Source organism: Thalia democratica, chromosome 3 (assembly GCF_965202585.1).
Source record: "Thalia democratica chromosome 3, ktThaDemo2.hap1.1, whole genome shotgun sequence".
Lineage (NCBI taxonomy): Eukaryota > Metazoa > Chordata > Thaliacea > Salpida > Salpidae > Thalia > Thalia democratica.
The window spans coordinates 39,311,253-39,337,272 of NC_139167.1; the positions used below are offsets into that span (position 1 = coordinate 39,311,253).

Genomic DNA, 26,020 nt, shown 5'->3' on the forward strand with positions numbered 1-26,020 from the left:
AAGAAAATTTACTTATTGAGATCTTAATTGGCTAAGATTTTTTTCTGGCTAAGATTTAAAAAAAGTCTGAAAACGTTCTGCTTGAATAACTTCATCGCGGCTAATTTTGGCTAATTTTGGCTAAAGTAAGAATTCTACTTACAGACTCATTAAAACTCATTTAAACTAAAAAAACAAAATAAAAATTAATAAACTCAAGTTCAAAAGTTATATGTTAATAAGTTAAAACATAATCAATAAAAAACAAAATCAAAAAAAATTAAATAAAAATACTCTTGATTGTTAATATTTATTAAACGAAAAAAAAAACGCTTATAAAGTATGTTTTAGGAATCCCTTACATAAATCGGAAATCTTTAAGATATCGAGTAATACATCATCATACTACAATACATTTTTTTACAATATAGTTAAAAAGCTAATAACAATTTAAGTTAATTAAAATAATAATAAAAACGTTATAGTCACGTACAAATAAAATGAAAAACCTTCTATTTAAACTGCATGTTATTTGTAAAAGTATTTGTTTTAGAGCTTAACACTATTCTTGCATAAAAATCTCCACAGTTAAACACAAATTCATTAAAAACTTTATATAAATATGTTGGATTAAAAAAATTAGAATTTTAAACAAATCACTTTTATATATTAGCTAAAGTTGGCTAAAGTATGAACTTTCAATAATAATTAAACATTAATAACATTTTATTTATAAAATTAATCAGTTTAATTTAAAAGATGTTATTGTCAATGTAAACCTCAGTAAAAAAGGTGATCATGATGTTAAAAATAGAGAGAGTAGCTCTTTAACGCTGTATCCTAAAATGGTTTGGAATTTGAAATATCAGCAGAACAACAACCTAGAAAATATTATATTTTAAGTTGGAGAAACAGAATATAATTTGGTAAAAAATTTTAATAAGTAAAATAAATAAATATGTATTAGAATTTTAATTTATAACAATAAATTTAACTAATATAATTTAAACACATTTAAAGTACCGTAACAGTAAAATTATAATGAATTTATACTGTTAAAAAAAAAACTTTATAATAGTCTCATAACCGAAACAGAATAACTCTAGACCATTTCAAACGTTACATTAAAAGAGTTATAGAGTTAAAAAGTACTAAGAGAATAAAAGATAGACTATGTCCTTGCCATAGTCATAACTTTAACAGTTTTATTTAAAATCTTGTCAAACTTTGTAAAATTGTTCTTAAATGTTAACTAACTTTCCCAATTAAAATTTTTTTTAATTTTTTTTACTTAAAAAGTTATAGTCTTTTTTAAATTACTTTTTTACGTAAATGATCTGCTATTAAACTTAGCGCTGTAACAAAAAGCATATATTTAAGAACCTAACACTTTTTTTCTAAGGTTCATAACTTCTATGTTTTTACTTGAAATCTTGTCAAACTTTGTAAAATCCTTTTTAAATGTTAACAAAACATCCCATTTAAACAAAATTTGTATATATATTGTACTTGAAAAGTTATAGTATTTTTAAAATTACCTTTTTTACGTGAATGATCTGCGTTTAAACTTAGCGCTGTAACAAAAAGCATATATTTAAGAACTTAACACTTTTTTTCTAAGGTTCATAACTTCTATGTTTTTACTTGAAATCTTGTCAAACTTTGTAAAATTGTTTTTAAATGTTAACAAAAAATCCCATTTAAACAAAATTTGTATATATATTGTACTTAAAAAGTTATAGTCTTTTTAAAATTACCTTTTTTACGTGAATGATCTGCTATTAAACTTAGCGCTGTAACAAAAAGCATATATTTCAGAACTTAACACTTTTTTTCTAGGGTTCAGAACTTATATGTTTTAACTTGAAATCTTGTCAAACTTTGTAAAATCGTACTTAAATGTTAACAAAACATCCCATTTAAACAAAACTTGTATATATATTGTACTTAAAAAGTTATAGTCTTTTTAAAATTACCTTTTTTACGTTAATGATCTGCGTTTAAACTTAGCGCTGTAACAAAAAGCATATATTTAAGAACTTAACACTATTTTTCTAAGGTTCATAACTTCTATGTTTTTACTTGAAATATTGTCAAACTTTGTAAAATTGTTTTTAAATGTTAACAAAACATCCCATTTAAACAAAATTTGTATATATATTGTACTTAAAAAGTTATAGTATTTTTAAAATTACCTTTTTTACGTGAATGATCTGCGTTTAAACTTAGCGCTATAACAAAAAGCATATATTCAAGAACCTGACACTTTTTTTCTAAGGTTCATAACTTCTATGTTTTTACTTGAAATCTTGTCAAACTTTGTAAAATTGGTTTTAAATGTTAACAAAACATCCCATTTAAACAAAATTTGTATATATATTGTACTTAAAAAATTATAATGTTTTTAAAATTACCTTTTTTACATGAATGATCTGCGTTTAAACTTAGCGCTGTAACAAAAAGCATATATTTAAGAACCTAACACTTTTTTTCTAAGGTTCATAACTTCTATGTTTTTAATTGAAATTTTGTCAAACTTTGTAAAATCCTTTTTAAATGTTAACAAAATATCCCATTTAAAAAAAATTTGTATATATATTGTACTTAAAAAGATATAGTCTTTTTAAAATTACCTTTTTTACGTGAACGATCTGCGTTTAAACTTAGCGCTGTAACAAAAAGCATATATTTAAGAACCTAACACTTTTTTTCTAAGGTTCATAACTTCTATGTTTTTACTTGAAATCTTGTCAAACTTTGTAAAATTGTTTTTAAATGTTAAAAAAACATCCCATTTAAACAAAACTTGTATATATATTGTACTTAAAAAGTTATAGTCTTTTTAAAATTACCTTTTTTACATGAATGATCTGCGTTTAAAACTTAGCTCTGTTTGCAAAAATAGTAGTTTTAGAACTTAAATTTTTTGTATATCATGTAACATTATTGATTATTTTGAATAACCTTTGTATTTGTATCTAGCTTTGCAAAGTCTTTCATTAATAAAATAATACTTTTATAGAACACTCTTTGAAAAGTTTTCTTTTTTTTTTCATATAAAACACAAAACTAAAAATAACTATTTTTATGCAAAAAACTCTTGATCATCAATCAAATAAACATAGATTACTATAAACCTGATACAAACTTTAAGTTATAATTTATGCTACTTAAACGAAATAAAAAACAGAAAAATGTTTAAAAAAAGTACTATCTTCTCGTTTTGCACATATTGCAAATCTATTGAAGGATATAAATGATATTTTTGTGAATAAAAAAAAATACATTAAGTTTTCAACTACAAACTCTATTGAAAAAACGTAGGTCTTAGAAATATCAGTAACAAAATGTTACCTTATCATTCAAGTTTTTTTCTTTACATTTCTGATTAAACATATCAATTTTTCCTTGTTGAAAATCCTAAAAGAAAAGTAATTTGATAGTTTTAATTTATACATTATAATAAAAAGCTTTAGTAAGACTAATATTAGAATAATACTTGAATCAAAAATAAAAACCTCTTCTTTCTTTGCTTGTTTTTCTCTATCTTCAGATTTTTTAGAAAGCTTCATCAACTGGTAAGAATATGTATACTATTTTATTAGAAGTGTGCTTAAAAAGACAAGAAGAAAATGATACCATAAAATTAGTAAGAAATTATAAAAACAAAGATTGTTAAAATATTTATTGAAATATAACTAACGTTTACGTTAATAACTTCACTATTGTTCTGTTTGATGATTTTTTTTGTTCCTAAAAAATAAAATTGATATGAATTAAGGAAAACTGTTTTTGTTACAAGAGCTAAAAAATATTTTTCGTTTTTCAGCACTATAATGGTCATGAATACTTGTCCTCCGTTTCACGTCAACATTGTATTCAGTTGAGTTTTGAACGGGAATAACTTTTTTGTTTTGTAACAAATTGGTTTTATACTTATTTGCTATGTTTACAAAATCTACTTTAAAGCCTTTTGTCATCCGAACGTTGTTAATCTTTAAAACTTTTGACATAAAGTCTTTAATTGCAAAATAACTTGATTTATCTAGTTCTTCATGTAAATTTGAAAAAGTAATATGCTAAGCAATAGATGATGGGTTTTTAAAAGCATTTTCAACTTGCTCAAGTTGATAACTTTTAGTATATTTTTTGACTCTAGACATCTTTTTAATAAATACTTCTGTAAAAGGTTTTGTAATATAATCAACATAAACATTAACTATGGTATTCTTAAGGATAACAATAAACAAACATAAAAATTTGATTTAATTGAATTAAAATTACAAGATTTTTTGTCCTTTAATAGCAATAATTTGGATAACCTGAAATGTACTACTAATACTATTTGATACTTTATATGCTACTCATAACTAGGTAAGACATGTAATGGCTTTAAAACAACTAAAATGTAATGGCTATAAAACTCTTGAACTTGTTATGGAAGGGGTTGACTCGAATCTTATTGCAACAAAACTGACATTTTCTTAACAGACAAGCTTATGTATAGTATATCTTTCTTCATGATTTTCAATTGCATCAGAAAATATAGAATATTTTTATTCATGGTTTTCAATTGCATCAGAATATATAGTATATCTTTCTTCATGGTATTCAATTGCATCATGCGTTTAACTGCTCTTTTTATTCTCCCGTATTTTAGTTTCGCCTTAACTACATTTTTTTAACTTTATCAAACGTAAATTTATATCTATTACAAATAAATAAAGTTCCAAAGTAATTATTGAACTCGAGGGTTTACAATCATATATTTAACTATTTAACTACATTTTGCTGGGTTTGATTATTAAGTTATGCATTTTTCTAAACCAAAAAAGCACTAACAAAATTAATATATCAAATAAAATAATTAAATTTTTTTTTTAGTAGCCCATTACAAAAATTACTTCAAGCATTGCATACGTTTAAGTTCAGTTCGAGATTTTTGCAGTCAAAACATAAATCTTTAGCCAGATGTTTTATTTAAATTTGATACATATATAATTTAAACAACTCATTGTAGTATTTCTTTAGAAAAAACTTTTAATGTGATCGATAATAAGCAGCAAAAAATGCTTTATTAATGTTTATTTTTGTGCATACCTTCTTTAAGTACTAATTAATTTTTTTAATAATTTTCTAATAAAATGCGCCCGCGAGCAACGTATATTTAAAATCGGCCCATTTAAAAAGATTACCAACGGCTGTACTGAGTACTGACCAAAAATGTATAACAAAATTATGTAAACTTTATATATTTTTTTCAAATCTTTTAATGTTTAATTAAAGCAGTTTTTAAGTTGTTTTAATTGGTTTAGAAAAATTTAGAACTGTGTTCAGTTATACAAGATAAACATTTATATAACAAAGATAATTTTCAAAAGACTATAACTTTTTAAGTACAGAATGTAAAGACATTTCGTTTACTTGGTAAATTTAGTTAACATTTAAAAAGGATTTTACAAAGTTTGACAAGATTTCAAATAAAAATTTGGAAGTTATGACTATGACAAGGACAGTGTTGAGTTCTTAAAAATCTGCTTTTTGTTACAGCGTTAAGTTTTAAACGCAGATCCTTAACGTAAAAAAGGTAATTTAAAAAAGACTATAACTATTTAAGTACAACATATTAAAACAATTTATTTCATTGGTAAATTAAATTAAAATTTAAGTACGATTTTACAAAGTTTGACAAGATTTCAATTAAAATTTGGAAGTTATGACTATGGCAAGGACAGTGTTAAGTTCTTAAATATATGCATTTTGTTACAGCGCTAAGTTTAAACGCAGATCATTCACGTAAAAAAGGTAATTTTAAAAAGACTATAACTTTTTAAGTACAATATATATACAAATTTTGTTTAAATGGGATGTTTTGTTAACATTTAAAAACAATTTTACAAAGTTTGACAAGATTTCAAGTAAAAACATAGAAGTTATGAACCTTAGAAAAAAAGTGTTGGGTTCTTAAATATATGCTTTTTCTTACAGCACTAAGTTTAAACGCAGATCATTCATGTAAAAAAGGTAATTTTAAAAACATTATAATTTTTTAAGTACAATATATATACAAATTTTGTTTAAATGGGATGTTTTGTTAACATTTAAAAACAATTTTACAAAGTTTGACAAGATTTCAAGTAAAAACATAGATGTTATGAACCTTAGAAAAAAAGTGTTAAGTTCTTAAATATATGATTTTTGTTACAGCACTAAGTTTAAACGCAGATCATTCATGTAAAAAAGGTAATTTTAAAAACACTATAATTTTTTAAGTACAATATATATACAAATTTTGTTTAAATGGGATGTTTTTTAAACATTTAAGAACGATTTTACAAAGTTTGACAAGATTTCAAGTAAAAACATAGAAGTTATGAACCCTATAAAAATAGTGTTAAGTTCTTAAATATATGCTTTTTGTTACAGCGCTAAGTTTTAAACGCAGATCATTCACGTAAAAAAGGTAATTTTAAAAAGACTATATCTTTTTAAGTACAATATATATACAAATTTTGTTTAAATGGTATGTTTTGTTAACATTTAAAAACAATTTTACAAAGTTTGACAAGATTTCAAGTAAAAACATAGAAGTTATGAACCTTAGAAAAAAAGTGTTGGGTTCTTAAATATATGCTTTTTGTTACAGCGCTAAGTTTAAACGCAGATCATTCACGTAAAAAAGGTAATTTTAAAAAGACTATATCTTTTTAAGTACAATATATATACAAATTTTTTTTAAATGGGATATTTTGTTAACATTTAAAAACAATTTTACAAAGTTTGACAAAATTTCAATTAAAAACATAGAAGTTATGAACCCTAGAAAAAAAGTGTTAAGTTCTTAAATATATGCTTTTTCTTACAGCGCTAAGTTTAATAGCAGATCATTCACGTAAAAAAGGTAATTTTAAAAAGACTATAACTTTTTAAGTACAATATATATACAAATTTTGTTCAAATGGGATGTTTTGTTAACATTTAAAAACAATTTTACAAAGTTTGACAAGATTTCAAGTAAAAACATAGAAGTTATGAACCCTAGAAAAAAAGTGTTAAGTTCTTAAATATATGCTTTTTGTTACAGCGCTAAGTTTTAAACGCAGATCATTCACGTAAAAAAGGTAATTTTAAAAAGACTATAATTTTTTAAGTACAATATATATACAAATTTTGTTTAAATGGGATGTTTTTTAAACATTTAAGAACGATTTTACAAAGTTTGACAAGATTTCAAGTAAAAACATAGAAGTTATGAACCCTAGAAAAATAGTGTTAAGTTCTTAAATATATGCTTTTTGTTACAGCGCTAAGTTTTAAACGCAGATCATTCACGTAAAAAAGGTAATTTTAAAAAGACTATATCTTTTTAAGTACAATATATATACAAATTTTGTTTAAATGGGATGTTTTGTTAACATTTAAAAACAATTTTACAAAGTTTGACAAGATTTCAAGTAAAAACATAGAAGTTATGAACCTTAGAAAAAAAGTGTTGGGTTCTTAAATATATGCTTTTTGTTACAGCGCTAAGTTTAAACGCAGATCATTCACGTAAAAAAGGTAATTTTAAAAAGACTATATCTTTTTAAGTACAATATATATACAAATTTTTTTTAAATGGGATATTTTGTTAACATTTAAAAACAATTTTACAAAGTTTGACAAAATTTCAATTAAAAACATAGAAGTTATGAACCCTAGAAAAAAAGTGTTAAGTTCTTAAATATATGCTTTTTCTTACAGCGCTAAGTTTAATAGCAGATCATTCACGTAAAAAAGGTAATTTTAAAAAGACTATAACTTTTTAAGTACAATATATATACAAATTTTGTTCAAATGGGATGTTTTGTTAACATTTAAAAACAATTTTACAAAGTTTGACAAGATTTCAAGTAAAAACATAGAAGTTATGAACCCTAGAAAAAAAGTGTTAAGTTCTTAAATATATGCTTTTTGTTACAGCGCTAAGTTTTAAACGCAGATCATTCACGTAAAAAAGGTAATTTTAAAAAGACTATAATTTTTTAAGTACAATATATATACAAATTTTGTTTAAATGGGATGTTTTTTAAACATTTAAGAACGATTTTACAAAGTTTGACAAGATTTCAAGTAAAAACATAGAAGTTATGAACCCTAGAAAAATAGTGTTAAGTTCTTAAATATATGCTTTTTGTTACAGCGCTAAGTTTTAAACGCAGATCATTCACGTAAAAAAGGTAATTTTAAAAAGACTATATCTTTTTAAGTACAATATATATACAAATTTTGTTTAAATGGTATGTTTTGTTAACATTTAAAAACAATTTTACAAAGTTTGACAAGATTTCAAGTAAAAACATAGAAGTTATGAACCTTAGAAAAAAAGTGTTGGGTTCTTAAATATATGCTTTTTGTTACAGCGCTAAGTTTAAACGCAGATCATTCACGTAAAAAAGGTAATTTTAAAAAGACTATATCTTTTTAAGTACAATATATATACAAATTTTTTTTAAATGGGATATTTTGTTAACATTTAAAAAGGATTTTACAAAGTTTGACAAAATTTCAATTAAAAACATAGAAGTTATGAACCCTAGAAAAAAAGTGTTAAGTTCTTAAATATATGCTTTTTCTTACAGCGCTAAGTTTAATAGCAGATCATTCACGTAAAAAAGGTAATTTTAAAAAGACTATAACTTTTTAAGTACAATATATATACAAATTTTGTTCAAATGGGATGTTTTGTTAACATTTAAGAACGATTTTACAAAGTTTGACAAGATTTCAAGTAAAAACATAGAAGTTATGAACACTAGAAAAAAAGTGTTAAGTTCTTAAATATATGCTTTTTGTTACAGCGCTAAGTTTTAAACGCAGATCATTCACGTAAAAAAGGTAATTTTAAAAAGACTATAACTTTTTAAGTACAATATATATACAAATTTTGTTTAAATGGGATGTTTTGTTAACATTTAAAAAGGATTTTACAAAGTTTGACAAGATTTCAATTAAAAACATAGAAGTCATGAACCTTAGAAAAAAAGTGTTAGGTTCTTAAATATATGCTTTTTGCTACAGCGCTAAGTTTAAACGCAGATCATTCACGTAAAAAAGGTAATTTTAAAAAGACTATAACTATTTAAGTACAACTATGAAAACATTTTGTTACTTTGGTAAAGTTAGGTAACATTTAAGAACGATTTTACATAGTTTAACAAGATTTCAAGTATAACTGTGGAAGTTATGATAATGGCAAGGACAGTGTTTAGTTCTTGAACAAATTCTTTTTAATACAGCACTAAGTCTTAAACGCAGATTATTCATGTAACAAAGGTATTTTTAATAACATATTTTCCAAAATCGCTTTATAAATGTTATAAAATACTTTAAATAAAATATGCCCGCGATTAAGTTTTAATTAAATTCGTCGAATTTAAACTTAAGGTTGTCAACGACTGTACTGATTAAATAATGTAATTTAAGTTTATGTAACAGTTATATAAATTTTTCAAAAGTTTTAATGTTTACTTAAAATAGTTGTTAAGTTGTTTAGAAACTAAATTATATGTTCAGTTATACAAGATATAAAGAGATTTAAAACCTTAACTTATAAAAGTTAGGTAATAAACGTTTATATCAAACAAAGGATACAAGTATATGTAGCTTAATTTATTAAAAATGGCGTATGGAAACAAATTATTTTTACTATTTTTACTTTGATATAATTAACCTATTAAATTTTAGAAAAAAAAAACTTTGTTATCTTAAAGTAGTAATTTGTATAAAGTTCATACTTTTTAAACTCTACATGCAAGAACAGTTTTATGCTTTAAAACATATACTTTTACAGATATCGCGAAGTTTTAATATTAGATTTTTCATGTATAAGAGGTATTTTGTAAAATACTTTACTTTTTTTATTACTATTTTTAAATTCATCAATAGTGTATGACTCGATTGCCTCATATGCAAGGTTCTTAAAACAATTACTCGCGAAGTTTTAATAATAGATATTTAATGTATAAAAGGTACTTCGTAAAATACGTTACTTTTTTTATTACTATTTTAAAAATCGTCAATAGTGATATGACTTTTCTCAAAGCTTTTTTTAGTTTAATAAATAATAACCATCAACATTATTTATATTTAATAAGGTTTAAAAACTTAAGTTTTCTTGTTTAGATTTTTTTTAAAATTGTTATGATTTAATTTTTTTAGTTCGAGTTTTAAATTAGTTAAAACTGAGTTTTTTTATTTATGTTTTTGCTTTTATTTTTTCATCAGTTTGTAAGCCTTTTATTGTTACTTTAGCTTTTTATTAATTTTTTTGAATCTTTGCCAAAAAAAAATCTTAGCCAAGTTTTTACTTTAGATAACTTTTACTTTAGCCAACATTAGCCAGTTTTTACTTTAGCCAACATTAGCCGCGATGAAGTTATTTAAGCAGAACGTTTTCAGACTTTTTTTGAATCTTAGCCAGAAAAAAATCTTAGCCAATTAAGATCTCAATGAAAATTTACTTCTAAAAGAAGGGAACCCCAAGGGTAACTTTAATTTACCCAAGGGTTTTAAGAATCGCTGCTCTAGCTGATTGTATGGAATAAAGATATCATTAGCAAAATTTTAAACTTTCTTAATCTTTAAACTTTGAAAAATTAAACGTTTTTTTAATTTAGCGAAATAAAACAGTCAATTTCTTTTGAATAACATCTTAAATAAATTATTTTAGATTTATTATTATTTTTTGGTATACAGGAAATTGAAAACCAGCCAAAACACGCCCCTGGGGCATGGACCACTGTACTAAATGAAACATAAAACTTTTTTATTTCATTCAGATTATCACATATTAATTACTCTACATATTTATATAGATAATTTTTTTTAATGCCTAAAAGTGATTCTAACTTCCATCTTTATAAGTTTATTTGAAACTGTTATTGTCATTTTAACTATTAAAATACTACTGACCAAAAGTTAACTTATAGAAAAGAATAAAGTTGAATGTTGAATAACTAAGTTAGTAAAATCATTTTATTTTAGATCTAATTTTTATGTTGTATACTTTTTGCAAGTGCCATCATAAAAATTGGAATTAAGTTTTTAAACCAGTTATAAAGAAGTTATAGCAATATTTTTGACCTGATCAAAATTGAAGCCCCATATACGTTTATTTAAATAAACCAAAGTTATGCAAGCAGCGATAATTTGATTATTCATTATCCTTGTTTAGTTATTTAGTTTGTAATTAGTGCTCTTATGTTATGTTTAGTTATGTTTATTTAGAATTTTATATACTTTTTTGTTTTATGTTTTGCTTGATTAACTAATTTTTGATACATATAAGTTTAAAGTTTTCTTCATTTTCTAACAATTGTAACTCACTGATGAAAATTTTTTAAAAATATTTGTGTTTTCTTTTTAATCAAATACAATAGCAGGCTAATGTTTAATATTTAATGATATATGTTTTGATTTAATATTTAAAGTTTTATATATTTATACTGTACAGTTTAATATTATAAACTGTGTTATGATAAGTAATAAAGAACTAGATTGTGACTATTTACAATTTTTAAAACTAACTAAAAAGTTACAGTTGCTATTAATATAACATTAATCTTTTTCCTGTAAAGTTTTAGATTTTCATTTGACAAAAATTTAACATTTAATGTTTAGACTTTTAATTTTAAGCTCATAATAATTGGTTAATAACATAAACCAAACCAAAACCCAGTTGTTAAAACAAATACATAAGAAATATATTAAAATAAACAAAACTTATAACCTAAGTTTTTGGTATCAGGTAAAATAACTTCAAAAGTAATACTTAAGGGCCATCACACTTGAGCCACTAAGGTTAAAATTTGTGGAAAAACTCTGGCTAACTAGTTTAAAGTTTTTGTTAAGCTCAGATTAGTTTGGATTTTTCCTTCACTTCAGGATAGTTTTCATGAAATATATATTTTTTAAATTGTTGTTTATCTTCTACTTTTTAAGTCTCATTGTAGCTTTTATTATTCATTAAAGTATTAAAATTACAAGTATTTTCTTTGATTATTTTGATTATACTTTATTTCACTTTTCGGTTATGGTTAACTTTAGGTGAGCACCAATATCAAGCTGAAATTTTTAAACATTTGATGTCTTATTTAATCATAGTTTTAGGCAAAAAATTTATCTTTTATAAATACATGAATAAAATTAAACTTATATATCATAAGTAATAAACTTATACACTTAATTGCTTTTATTTTACAACATAAAAGTGATTATATCAATACAATAATTTAAATTGGTTATGATATTGTAAAATAAGATACAGGGTTGCCACACACTCAGGGAACTCATGGAAATCAGGGAATCTCAGGGAATTTTCAAACTGTAAAAAATCTCAGGGAAACTCAGGGAATCTCAGGGAAAATCAGGGAATTTTGGCATTTTTCTTTTAACTCAGGGAAACTCAGGGAAGTTTTGATTTTTTCTCTAAATTTCAGGGAAGTTATTGAAAGTCTCAGGGAAATTTTTTTCTAGATCTAGAATGAGGTTTAGTTAATCCAGTTTCAATATTTTGTTCAAAAGTAGTAATTTTTATTATTTAAGTGGTTATTTAGAATTTTTTAGCCTTGCGGCTAGTTCTTCAATATTCTTAGTATTAACATTGTAGTTTTTTTAAGTTTTAAATTTATATTTACTTAAGTAAAATCAAACAGTTTAGAGAAATGAAAGTTGTTGTTAACTTTTTTACAATAATGTTAAGCTTTTAAGTTTTATTTACTGCATTCAGAACAGTTGCTAGGAAAGACATACAAGTCATAATGAAGTTATTATGTATGCATTTAAGTGAGTTCTTCATGTGAAATTATTATTATAGTATAGTTAAATTTTGTCAATTAAGATGTCAAACAAATTAAACTTTATTCTTTTATGTAGAAAGTTAAGGGCATAGGGGGGTAAACACCCTTTTTTGGTTTTTGATCTTATTTTATATAGTTTTTGCTAAGCTAAAAAATGCTTTTTACAGATTTAAAAATTTCAAAATAGTTTTTGAGATATACAGGGTTCGTGCGCGTCAGGCTAAGTCAGGCTAAATCAGTTTTTTTGAAAAAAGTTGAAAAACGTCAGGCTAAATCAGTTTTTTATTTAAAAATTTGAGAATCTCAATTTTTCTCAGTTCAAATGCTTGAAAATTTTTGATTAAAAAAATTGAGAAATCTTTTTAAGATCAAATTGAGATGTGAATTTATTTCTAAATAAAAATATAGTTATTAAAGACAAAATCAGTCAGTATTTGTAAAAATAAATGCTTATAACCTTTTGTTGAATTTTTAAAAAAATTTATAAAATTTTCATCATTTTGTTTTGAGTAGATTATATTCTTCATAATTATGAAAATTTATAAAAAAAAATCAGTTTAAATTTTACTGTTTAGTTCAATAACTTTGCTGTTTGTTTGAATTTGTTTACATCAACAATGTTTTTAAGAGCTTAGTCGGTTGAACTGTTTTGATTTATAATTTAAGGTCTTTATTCCAAATACTTTTTAGATTAAAACTTTTAGCAGTTTATTCATATATTTTACTGTTTATTTAAAGTCATTAGAGATTATCACAACACTAAAACTTAGCTTTAAGATATAAGTACTAAATTTTTTTGGGAGTACAAATTTTAGGTACAATTCATTTTTCTTTACACAAATAAAATATTAAAGAGTTTTTTAACTTAAAATAAAGCTTTTTAAATCTGATACGACATCAACAATCAGTGTATCTATTTAGAGTTTAGGATTTATAATTATGCATCAATTTTAAGTATTAGTCAAAATACTATAAATTTTATTTATTTATTTTAATACTTGTGTAAGTGTTATATTTTAAATGATAAAAAACACAACAATGCAGGTCGTTTTATTATAAAACTTCTCGTTATAATGTTTTTACTTAGTGCTTAATTAAATTGAACAATTGTGTTTCGTAATATTTAATTAATTTTTACACTAGTAATAGATTATATATAACACTTATTTTAAAACTTATCACTGAATTTGTTATGTTAAGGGCATAGGAAGTCAATCACCTTTTTCACAATTTAGTCATATTTTTATTGAGTTGTAACTAAGCTATGAGTTGCTTTTTGCAGATTTTTAAAGCTAAAAACATTTTTGAGATAAAGCTGGTTGAAGTCAGAGACTACAATAGTACTAATCAAGACCCCCCATTACCTAAAATGACTTCTAAAGGGGATTTTCTTTACTTTGAAAAAATGTCAGGCTAAATTGGTCTCAGTCAGGCTAAATGAAAAAAATTTTGCGCACGAACCCTGGATATAGCCGGTCAAAGTCGCAGCCAACAATAGGTTCCTTATGGGAGGCGCAAACTAAAACGGCAAAATTAGACTATTTCACTAAAAATCTATCTTCTCCTACGTTTTTTGAGATAACTACCTCAAATTTTCAGGAAATGTTTCTTAATATATTTAGAAAATTCTGTCGGAACAGAATTTTAAAAAAATAAAAAATAAAAATTTTATATAAAAAATAAACAAAAAAAACTTTTTTTTTTTGTTTTTTGTTATAAAACTTTTATTTTTTAATTTTCTTAAATTCTGTTCCGACAGAAATTTCTAAATATATTAAGGAACATTTCCTAAAAATTTGAGGTAGTTATCTCAAAAAACCTAGGAAAAGATAGATTTTTAGTAATTTCTAGTTATTTGCCGTTTTAGTTTGCGCCTCCCATAAGGAACCTATTGTTGCTTCCGACTTTGACCAGCTATATCTCAAAAATTATTTTGAAAATTTTAAATCTGTAAAAACCATCTTGTAGCTTAGTATATATAAAATAAGGTCAAAAACTAAAAAAGGGTGTTTACCCTCCCTATGCCCTTAACTAACAAGTTTACACAAAGTTGTGCAAAAATTTAGTTTTTAATTTTTAATTGGTTTAAACCTTTTAAGATTGAGTTTTTGAAAACAGTTATTTTCATGAATTTAAATGCAGAAGCATACACATACAACCTTCCTTTTATTATTAAAGAAGAAAAATGAGAATGAGGTATTAATAATTTGAGTCAGAAGAGAATTTTTTTTTTTAAGATTTAAAAAATACTCAGGGAAACTCAGGGAAATTTAAGGTTACTCAGGGAAATTTTTGGTCACTCAGGGAAGATTTTTTGGCTCAAAGAGTGGCAACCCTGAAGATAGGTTAAATATTTTAGTTAATAATATATTAATTTAGTTCTTTCTATATATTTATATAGTTTTTTTAAAACAAAGTATTGTTTTTTTAGCCTAAAATTATGGTTAAATAAGATTTGAAATGTATTATATTTCAGTTTGATATTGGTGCTCACCTAAAGTTAACCATAACCTTTTTTTCTTATAAATTCAGGGTAGTTTTTGGTCTTTCAGTCTTTTTTAAAACTTTGATTAATTTATTTTAATTTTTTACACCCTGATGATGCAAACAGGTCTGCAAAAAAAACCTGAAACCCTGGAAAAACTTAGATTTGAGAAATTTTGAACAAAAATGACCAAAAAACCTGGAATTTTTAACAATTTTTATACGTTAAGTGATGAAATTTCAATTTGATACAAAAAGTAATCATCCAAAAGTTTGTTCATTAAAAAACACATATTAAGTAGCTTTACACTATCTTTTTAATGTTGTTATCCTACTTAACACAGTTTTTAACCTTAAACTTAACTTTAAAAATATACCCAAAAACATGTACTTTTGAAAATCTAGAAAAAGTTTCTCTAAAACCAGTGGCAGCTCTGTGTAATTTAATTAAGTGCAAAACTGAAATATTACTAGAAAAATATTTATACAAAAGAAGGCATGTTTATTTTGTGGTGAGGATAGTTTTAGTTTATATTTATTATTGCTATTTATTTTAAAGTTTTTATTAAAAATGCAAGCAATGTTACCTGAAGATTTAATTTCTCTAGCTCAAAAAACTTAGAGTTACTTAAATTAAAAAAAAACTGTAAATATCTAAGAAAATTGTTCTTGAAATTTGCCCTGCAAGGTTTTTATCAACCTTTTTTCAATAGTGTCCCTATCTCAAAAATCTATTATATTTTTAAATTTTTGAGATAATTTTACTCGAAAAGTTTTTTAATAAGAGCCAGTTTTAGCTTTAGTATTAAAAAACTTTCCATTCTTAAAGGCTTTTAATAAGAATAAATAGAACTAAAAACAAATATTTTTATCTTTAGCTCAAAATATCTGGTAATTCAGATATTTTTTTGTTATAGAAGTGGACACTAATTTACTTTTACTTTTATACCAGTCTTATGAATGATTATGTTATTACATAGCTTATGTATGTTTTCCTCTATATCAAATTGTTTTATTGTTGCCCAACAAACAGGGTTGCTACTTAACCTTGAAACCTGAAATAACCTAGAATTTGAGAAATTTAAAAAAAAACCTGGAATTTTGAACAAAAATCACTATGAAACCTGTAATTTTTAACAGTTTTTACATGTTAAGTAGAAAAATTTTGATTTGACACAAAAAATCTACCGTATAGAAAATTCTTTTTTGTCATCATCAAAATTTTTTTATTAAAAAACACATTTGAAGTAGCTATACAGTAACTTTTCAATGTTTTTATACAATTTAACACAGTTTTTTACCTTAAACTTAACTTTATATTAAAAGTAGACTCAAATGTGTACTTTTAAAAACCTGGAGGAAATTTTGAAAACCTGGAATAAATTTTGAAAAAAAAGTGGCAACCCTGAATAAATAAAGCAATAAGATATTGATATAAGCTTGTGTTATTTTAATTCATATTTATTGTAAATTGTATGTACTTCAATTTGGTTCTAATTGATTAGTTCAAGGTTTCCCAAACTTTTTTTCAAATGGCTCCTTTTAAAGAAGTTAAAAAAGCTTTGGCCTCCTTTAACAAGATTACTCAATAAACTACCATTAAAAGCACCTAAGACCTTTTTTTGCTTTTCATCAACAACTCCTGAATATCTAGTGTAAGTTTTAAATTATGACCTCATGGCCTGCTGAGTATCTGTTATGGCCTACTTTGGAAAACCATGGTTTAGTTGCTTAATTACTGAGTACTTTCTTTACTTTAAAGTACTTTAAAACCTTTAAAGTACTTAAATTAACATAAAAAACAAAGAGAAACACTGTAAACTGAATTATGTGCATACACTGAGAAAATTTGCTTATGCCACAATATAGAATTTAACTAAACAACTTTAGTTGCCAATATACTTGTTTTTATAATAACCAACATCATTGTTTAGCACAGGGACGGTAGGTCAAAAACATACAATTGTAATGTGCTCAAAAAACTTAGTTTTACAAGTTTTTGAACAAAAAATTTTAGGTACTAAATTATATTTTTAAGATAACATAAATTTTTTAAACATTTTTTGACAACTTATTTATATTAAATGAGTTGTAACATAGTTTTAAACAAGGCAGGCTGCAGTTTGCCAACCCCTAGTCAGTAGATAGTTAATGCATAAGTTTTCAAAACTCACATTAAAACAGTCAATGGATTTATCTTTATTTTTTTTAATGAGCAGTTTTTACTAAGTATTTATCATTTGTAGATAAAATTTTTTGTATAAACTAAACAACAAACACTATACATACAAATGGATGATCTTGGATTTTCTGATGGTGAAGATATAAATGATTTGACTGTAAACAAAGAGTTTGCAAAAAGCTATGACCAGTATAGAAGAAAGGAAGAAATTCAAAAATTAAAAGATAAAGGTGTTGAAGATTATATGGATGATGAAAGTTCTTCAGATGATGAACAAGAATCATATGCTTCAAAAATCAAAGGATCATTTTTAAATGCATATGCTAGTGTAGTTTCAAATGATCCTGTAGTCTTTGACAAAAATCATAAGTTTTATCCTGAGGTCAGTTTTTCACTTAAAAAAATACATCCCATGTATTTATTTTAAGTTTTATATTTACGACATATTTGTTTGAATTTTTGTATAATTTAATTTTTTTTGTGCTTAAAATCCTTTTATTTATCAAAATACTCTAAACTAAAAAAACAATTTCTTAAAGATCACAATAAAATATATCCTAGTTGCTTTTCATTTTAAATAGACTGATTAAGAAAGTGAAGTAGTTTTTATTTAATGCAATTAGATATGAAGATTCTTATTTTATTTGATGATTTTATAAAATAAGTTTATAATTATTTCTAAGCATATATTGTTTGTTTACTGTAAATATTAAGTCCTTATCATGGTTGCTTATGTTTTGTAAAATTTGGTAATTGCTATTACAATACACATTTGTACATGTATCAACTATTTATACAAGTTTTCTTGATCAATGTTGTTGCTATATTCAAGTACTTTTTTTTTTTTGCTATTTGAGTGTAAACTATTATTAAGCTTGCACACATAAACTATTAAATAAAAACATTTTCAATTAGGAATTTAGTTGTAAATTTAGATTTTATCTATAGTAATCAGTTTTCCATAAAAGGCTAATAATTTTTCTAAAAATGTATTAACTTAAATACCTTTCTTGGTTTTCTTTTGTTTTAGCTGCGAAAAAATATAATTTACAAATAAGATACATGGCTTGTTTTATTAACTTTTACTAAATAGTTTAATAAATTCTTAGGAGTATATTGAAGGACTCCTACTTCACTCAGTTTCTATAGGTGATCTATAGATAACAATTAAAAAGAAAAATTGAAAATCCGTTTAAAAACTGGATTTAAATTCTTTTGCTTGGTGCTTTAATTTTCAAATACATATACAATTGATGATAAAGTTTATTTATTTTGTTATAATGTATACTACTAATATTAAAGTTATGTATTTAGAATAAAGTTATTTAAGTTCCAACTTATATAAATTTATGGAGAAATGAAAAAAAAAAGTTTTTTTGATTGTTTAATATAGTATCAAAGCTAATTAAAAGGGCTCACTGGCAATTAGTTTAATGTTAAATACAACTTCATAGTTTAATTATTTAAGTCATAAGGGGAATAGGAAAGGGTATAACAATTTTTTTTACAAGTTGGTCTCATTTTAAGGATGTAAAATTTAGCTAATAGTTGGTTTTTACTTTTTTAAATTGAAGTTAGTTTCTGGGATATAATGTAACTAAGTCAGAAAGTAAGGTTCTATGTGGTAGGACCAAATTAAAAAGACAAAAAAAGGATGCTTAATAAAAATGTATGTACTTCTATAAGTTTTAAGCAACCTTTCTCAGTATATTCTTAATTTAATAAACAATTTTTTGTAGAACTCTTTTAGTTTTATTTGAAATGTTGAAAAAAAAATTTGGTATATAAGTTTTTTTATAGTTTTAAGAAATAAAAGACATTATATGCTTTTTTAAATTAAGTTTTAAATTGATAGTGACATAAGATATTTTTCAATAGTTTAAAATTGTAAGGTATAAATAAATATCAGTAATTAAAAGTCATGTTGTTGTAGTTAAATATAAATTGAAACTAATTTTTTCTGATGATTTTTTTTAAACTTAGCTGTTTTTTGTCTTTTTTAAGTTCTTATTTACATGAAAAATTAAACTTGCAAATTCTATTTTACACTATTAATTCCACTTGAAACCTAATATCCCTTTTCAACAGCCCACAACCGCTGAAGTTAAAAAAGAGAAGAAGCCAAAGAAGCAACTTTTGAAAGATTACGAAAGAGAAAGGCTGTTGGGGGGCCACCAAGATGACAGCGATGATGACTTTGACGAAGACAAGCCCCAACCGAGCAGCTACTACAAACAACTGGAAGACGCCAAGAAACAGTTTACACTTCAGGCAGATAAAGAGCTTGAAGATGACAGTGATGGTGAGTTCTATACCACTTCTGAAGTCAAAAACATTAAAAAGGAGAAAGCGGATGAAAAAGAAGAAGGAGCTGTTGATTTGAAACCGTATTGGAAAGACGATTCGAAGTTGAGCGAAGTAGACGTGTTTTTAAGAGACTACATTATGCAGGTTAGATTAAAAAAAATCTATACCAAAAAATAAGATTTTTTAATATGATAAGCTGATTTTGTTTGGTATTCCTATAATTTTTAAAATTAAAGAACATAGATTAAAATAGACTCATACTAATAAACTTTAATAAAAGTGTTTAGAATAACCTACATTTTTTTAAACAACAGTCGCAATGTCTTACACATAATTTAACGTTTTAGGAACAATGGCGTACTGATGGCGACGAAATAAACACGAGTGACGAAGAAAAGTATGACGAAGATGACGTTTTGATGGAACAGAGAGAAACACTCGATTACAATATGAACAATCCTTCAGAAGCCAATCAAGTTATTTTTGCTTTTATTTTTTTATTGTTTTTGTTAATTTACTGTAGGGACATCAATAAAATATGCAGTTTTAGAGACAGGTACTAAATCTTGAAATATGTGGATTTATGATACTTTCTAAGCAAAAAAAAAAAAAGTTGATTTCATTAAGATTACTGCAAAATATCACAGTTTATTGAAACAGAATCTAAAAATTTTAAAAATGTCAGTTCTTCTTTAAAAATAATTAAACTTTTGCCTTGGTTTAACGTGAGTGCCTAATGAGTCCTGCTGTATTTAATTTAAGCATATTAAGAGTTTTCTAGGCCAAGGTATATTGTCATAAGATAAAAAACAAAATTTTGTTTGTATTAAAATCAAACATATATATGTTTCATGATTTGTTTCAAAAGATGAAGAAAATATTTTTATAAACAATTAAATGGATATGTTGTTGGTGGATAAATTTTTTATACATCAATAACACAATTTTTATTCGGTATCTTTAATACTTTTTAGTTATAAAATATAAACCTCAAATCATTATTGTACATAACAGGAAGTTGTCAGAATGATTCCACGCAAAATTGAAGAGTCTGTGAGAAACTTTGAATCGAAAAAGCAAAAGCGAAGAGCGGAAAAACGAAAAAGAAAAGAGGAGCAGCGAGTCAAAAGATCGGAAGAAATAAAAAGATATAAGGTGACTTTTTCTTAAAGCTTTAAAAAGCAAGTTTTACTTAGTTTTGTGATTTTGTTTTTTTACTACAGTACTTGAGGCAAAGCTATAAGTTTTCATATCTCACAAGCCATCTAAAAACGCAGTATCTAGAAAAAAAATTATCCACACATTGAGTTGCATTGAAAAATGCTTTTAGTTTGAAACTTAACTGCTTCAACATATTATTCATACTTCAGAAACTTAAATAAACATAAGCAAACATGGATATTTTTTAAAGTTTTGTTTTTTATGTTACTTTTTTTTTTGTATAAACAATAAGTCTAATATTGTTAATTACATTCGCCTTAAAGTTTACAAGTTTATGACTAAAAAGTTACAAAAAGTTAATCAATTAAATAGGCACTTCAGCGCGAGCAACTAGCGGAAGATATAGCCAAGTACCAGAAGAAAGGGTTGGCTGATCTGACCGAAGAGGATGCGTGTGATTTTGATCCCGAAACGTTTGATAGGAAACAAAAAGAAAGGTTTTTATCTCTATTCTTGAATATCAACTAAAAAATGGTTAAAATAGTTTAATAGGTGTTTATTATAAAATGTTTCAACGAAATGTTTTATGATTTGTTTTTAGGTCAGTAAACTTAATTTTGATACACTGACCTTTTTATTATATTTCACAATTATAATGTAACCTACCACAACAATAAACATTGTTTTAAACATTATTACTTTTAATGGTTAGCAATTTGTGTTACGATGTTTTCTATTTATGCCAACGTATGGCTCGCTTAAACTTTTCTTGTCAATAGGTTTGAAGAGTTCTACAATGAAGATTTCACGGGAGTGGACGTCGAGAAGCCGGTTTGGTCTGATGACGACGAAGACGAGCCCGACTGGGACAAGTGGAACGGTTTGAAGTTTATTTAACGTAAAGTTGATTGTAAGGAAATTACTATGAGGTGTCGTTCACTGCTCGCTTACCCACGTTTTATAAATTTATGTTCTGCATTTAAATAAAGATTCGTTATAGGCATTTTTTCAGCCAAAAGTTTTATTTATGTAATAACTTGACCTTAACGTATTTTTTTGAATTTACTGGTATTGTGATGTTTAGTTACAGGTGTCTAGCATACTAGTGTGTTAAAACTTTTATGATAGAATATAACATATTTTAATTAAATATCTTAAATTTAAAACGATTTCTTCAACTTTTTTCTTAAGCTTTTAAAAATGTTTTCTAACAACATCAGTTTCTGTAATATAGTGCGTGTGTAGTCAAAAAAAAAAACAGATTAAAACTAGTATAACTGCAAAAAAATGTTCACATGTCTACAAGTTGTGTAGAGCTTCTTTAACTAAATTTTACCCACTAAACCAGCATTTTTAAAAAGAAGGCGTTTTTTTGTGAAGAAAAGTATACTTGTGTAGTTTTAAGATCACTTCTTAAGCGAGAATCATAAATTTTAAGTTTTGTTTTCAGGAGAAGATGATTATGGCAACGATGATTTTGCAATGGATAACGAATATGAAGAAAGTGCTCCTGTTAAGAAAGAAGACAAGAAAAAACAGAAGAAGTTGATGGAGCAACAACAACTGAGCAAAATGCTAAGTAAGAGAAGAAAAAGGAGGAAAAAATCTGCATTTCATGTTGCTATTGAAGCAGAAAAACCAGTTTTTAATCCTCAGGATATTAACTTCAGCGAGTTTTTAGATGTAAGTCAAATTTTTACGAGTTTACTCACAGGGATGCCAAAAACCTGAAGTTTTATATTTTAGGCCAAAAAAACGTGGCACTTAAGAAATTAAAAAAAAAGTCCTGGAACACCTGGAATTTCAAATAAATATTAATAAACCTTAAGTTTTTAATTATTTTCATATATAAAGTAATGAAATTTTCTTTAGATACGAAAAAAATGTCATACAGATTTTTTTGTATCATTAAAAATGTTATTTATAAAACCACATTTTAAGTAACTTTACAATTTCTTTTTAATGTTTTTAAACTATTTAAGACAAATTTTAACCTTAAATTTTATTTTTAACTAAAAATAAACCAAAAACTTCTTCATTGAAAAACCTTTGGCAATTCTGATACCTATTTTAAGAAAACTAATGTTTTTATTTTAATAAAAAAAATTAGGTTAGATTTAATATTATTTAGATACTACAGGTAAAATTTTTGTCTTTACCTTTTTCAAAATTTTGCGAATTAAAAACATATTGAAAAAGTCAAAATAATCATAGTTTTTTTATAGCTCTATTTATAATGCTTTTTTAATTTCAAACATTATGAATGGTTCCAGGTTTCTTCAACTACTAATCAAATTCTTTTCAAGCTATAATGGCACAACAGCAAAATTAAACATGTTAAGTGTTATAAACCCAGCAATTTTTTACAGAAATATTACGAGATGGATTGCGCTGACATGATTGGGGAGGACAAGATAAAGTTTAAGTATCGTCAAGTTGAACCTCAGACATACGGTTTGACCACTCATGAAATTTTCAACTCCGACACCAAAGCACTCAATTCTTGGGTTTCCATCAAAAAAGTTGTTGGGTAAGTATAAGTTATGTCATACATGTGTTTTGTAGGAGATACAACAATCTAAATCTGTGTACGGTGTTAAAAGGTAATTATAGGTAGTTTTCAGCAACTATGAAAAATTTTATTTCTTTTCTTTTTAACCATTGTTAATAAACTTCATCATTGTGGTTTTTATGATCGTTGAAGCGTGCTGAGTACTGTGTACTGACAGCTTTTGACCTTTTAAACTCGTCTTAAATGATTTATCTTTGTTGTTGCTGTAATGTGCACCATTTGAAAAAAAGTATGCGGCAAACGTTTATAAAAAAACTAAAAAATCATATGTTTAAACATATACCATAGTAGTCATTTAAATAATATATTTTAAATTAAAAAAAATACTTAGATAACAGTATTTATACTCTTCAACTCTGTACTCATTTGAGATTAAAAAAACTTCAGCAACAAGTTCTCCAGACTTTTATCTTCATTAAAAAAAAAAAAAATTATCACCAGCTTTTTTTAAATCTGGCGAGCGCAACAACTTACTTTTTGTAATTTTATTTACCAATTGCATGAATCATGTAAACTGCAACAGCCGTCACGGCGAGGCGCGAGAGAAGAAGATCAGGGAGCTGTACGAGAAGAAGGTGGCGAAGAAGGAGTTCCACTTCGGCAAGTTCGCCGACATGCACAAGAGGCAAACTGGGAGGGAAGAAGAAGAAGAAGAGATGAAGGAAGAAGCGGCCGGACCGAGCCAAGTTTGCAAGAAGAAGAAGAAGAAAAAGGTGAAGGTGAAAACTGAACCTGGCACCGACGAGCCGAAGAAGAAGAAAAAGAAGAGGAAGGTGAAGGTGGAAGGGGAAGAACCGGTTGAAAAGAAGAAGAAGAAGAAGGGGGAGGAAATCGGCAAGTCTCGTTTGGCTGCTTACGGCATGTGAACATGGGGGAAGATCGTTTTTATCACAATTTAAACATGCTTTTAAAGTTTTAAAGCTTGGTAATTATGATTTTATTTTTTATCGATTTTAGACAATTGTAATAGTAAATGTTGAGAATTAAGTTTTAGGAATATTTTAGCATTAGAATTCTTAATTTCCATTTTAACAATTAGATTTAATGTTTATTCTTGTCCATTTATTTCATAATAAACAAGATTGAAAAATTTATGATACCATTTACAATTTGTAAATTATAAACAGTTTCCGATAATTTAATTTGGTATTTGTTTATATAAGAATTTTATTTAAAATTTTAGTTTTAATTTGCTTAAACCAAATATTCTATATCTAGACAGAAAATGATAATAAATTAAAGTTGTACTTAAGATCGAAACTTACTTTAAAAAATTCTTAAAAAAACTGGTAAGCTGTATTTAAATGTTGATTTACTTTTACTAAATTAAAATTAATTCCACTCTTAGATAAAGTCCAACACTTGAAATTAACTTGAAATACATAGAATGCAAGTAAAATATTTTTTTTATTACAAAGTGAGTAAAATAACAAATTTGAATTATGCAGAATTGAAAACTATATAATGTAATTATAAAAAAGACCAAAATTTTCCATACAGAAATAGTTTAAGTGAAAATATATAAACTTAAGTAGAGAAAGAAAGCTAATGTTAATAAACATTTTTATATCTAAAATTCGGGTATCAATAATAAAACTATATTTGGTTTTAGTTTCTATATTTATTTAGAATAGTTCTAATCACAAAAATCATTAAGAACTAATTCAATTTATATAAAGTAAATTGTTGTACTATAACACCTTTTCAATTAATAATTAGTTCAACTAGATATATTAATTAGTTCCTGAGTAAATTACCTGTTTTAAAAAAAAATTATTGTGAGTTGATTTTTTTATATCATTAAAGGATAAACTTTATAGAAAATTGTTACTAGTTATCGACAACTTTTATAATAAAACACAACAATTAATTTACTGCTGATCTATAGCAACTTAAAGTTTGAATTGTACAAAATAGCTGTAAATAAAATTTCATCATCGATATGATTTTGTTAGCGTAGGCTGTTTTCATATTTTTAGAAAAGTTGATAATCAGTTAGATTGACTTAATTATCACATAAAGATTTTAAAGTTTAGCAACAAATAACGAAAAAACGTCTGAATAGTGTATAAGTCAGAAAAAATGTATTTTCAAATTTACATATACAGTTTTTTATTATTTAAATGAATTAATATAAGTTAAGAAATAAAGTTTTAATTAGTGATCTACCGAATCCAAAAATTTTGTATTTGTCCGAATCCGAGTCTTAGTTTCAAATTAGGATTCGGCCAAATCTGAATCTTATTTTCAAACTAGGGTTTGACCTAATCTCAATTTTTAAATTTGGATCCGGCTGAATCTAAATCCAAATAGTTTAATAATTGGAATCCGAAAGATTTAATCTGCTTGTTATGTAAATACAATATAAGTTCTAATAATATATAAACAAACAAGGTCTTTTACTAAACACAAATATGTTTCAACAATTTTCTTCAGTGTGTTAAAATTATTACAAAATAAAGAAATATTTAAGCCTTATAATTGCATCAGAAATTA

The 26,020-nt window shown here is 25.0% G+C and overlaps 1 protein-coding gene across 1 annotated transcript; it reads left to right on the top strand.

The window, feature by feature from the left end:
• The first annotated feature begins 17,558 nt into the window (after positions 1-17,558).
• On the top strand, positions 17,559-24,716 carry LOC145831743 (protein KRI1 homolog). The gene is made up of 9 exons (XM_082939066.1): positions 17,559-17,866; positions 19,573-19,935; positions 20,139-20,267; positions 20,806-20,946; positions 21,325-21,449; positions 21,732-21,832; positions 22,403-22,635; positions 23,322-23,482; positions 24,048-24,716. The coding sequence occupies exons 1-9, from the start codon at positions 17,594-17,596 to the stop codon at positions 24,388-24,390; spliced, it is 1,869 nt and encodes a 622-aa protein (XP_082795192.1). The 5' UTR covers positions 17,559-17,593; the 3' UTR covers positions 24,391-24,716.
• The last annotated feature ends 1,304 nt before the right edge of the window (positions 24,717-26,020 follow it).

Bases quoted from the DNA above. Each gene is read 5' to 3' on its own strand.
- LOC145831743 (XM_082939066.1), top strand. From the start codon at position 17,594: ATGGATGATCTTGGATTTTCTGATGGTGAAGATATAAATGATTTGACT. The intron at 20,947-21,324 runs GTGACTTTTTCT...TCAATTAAATAG, and splicing joins AAGAAATAAAAAGATATAAG to GCACTTCAGCGCGAGCAACT. The intron at 23,483-24,047 runs GTAAGTATAAGT...AAACTGCAACAG, and splicing joins TCCATCAAAAAAGTTGTTGG to CCGTCACGGCGAGGCGCGAG.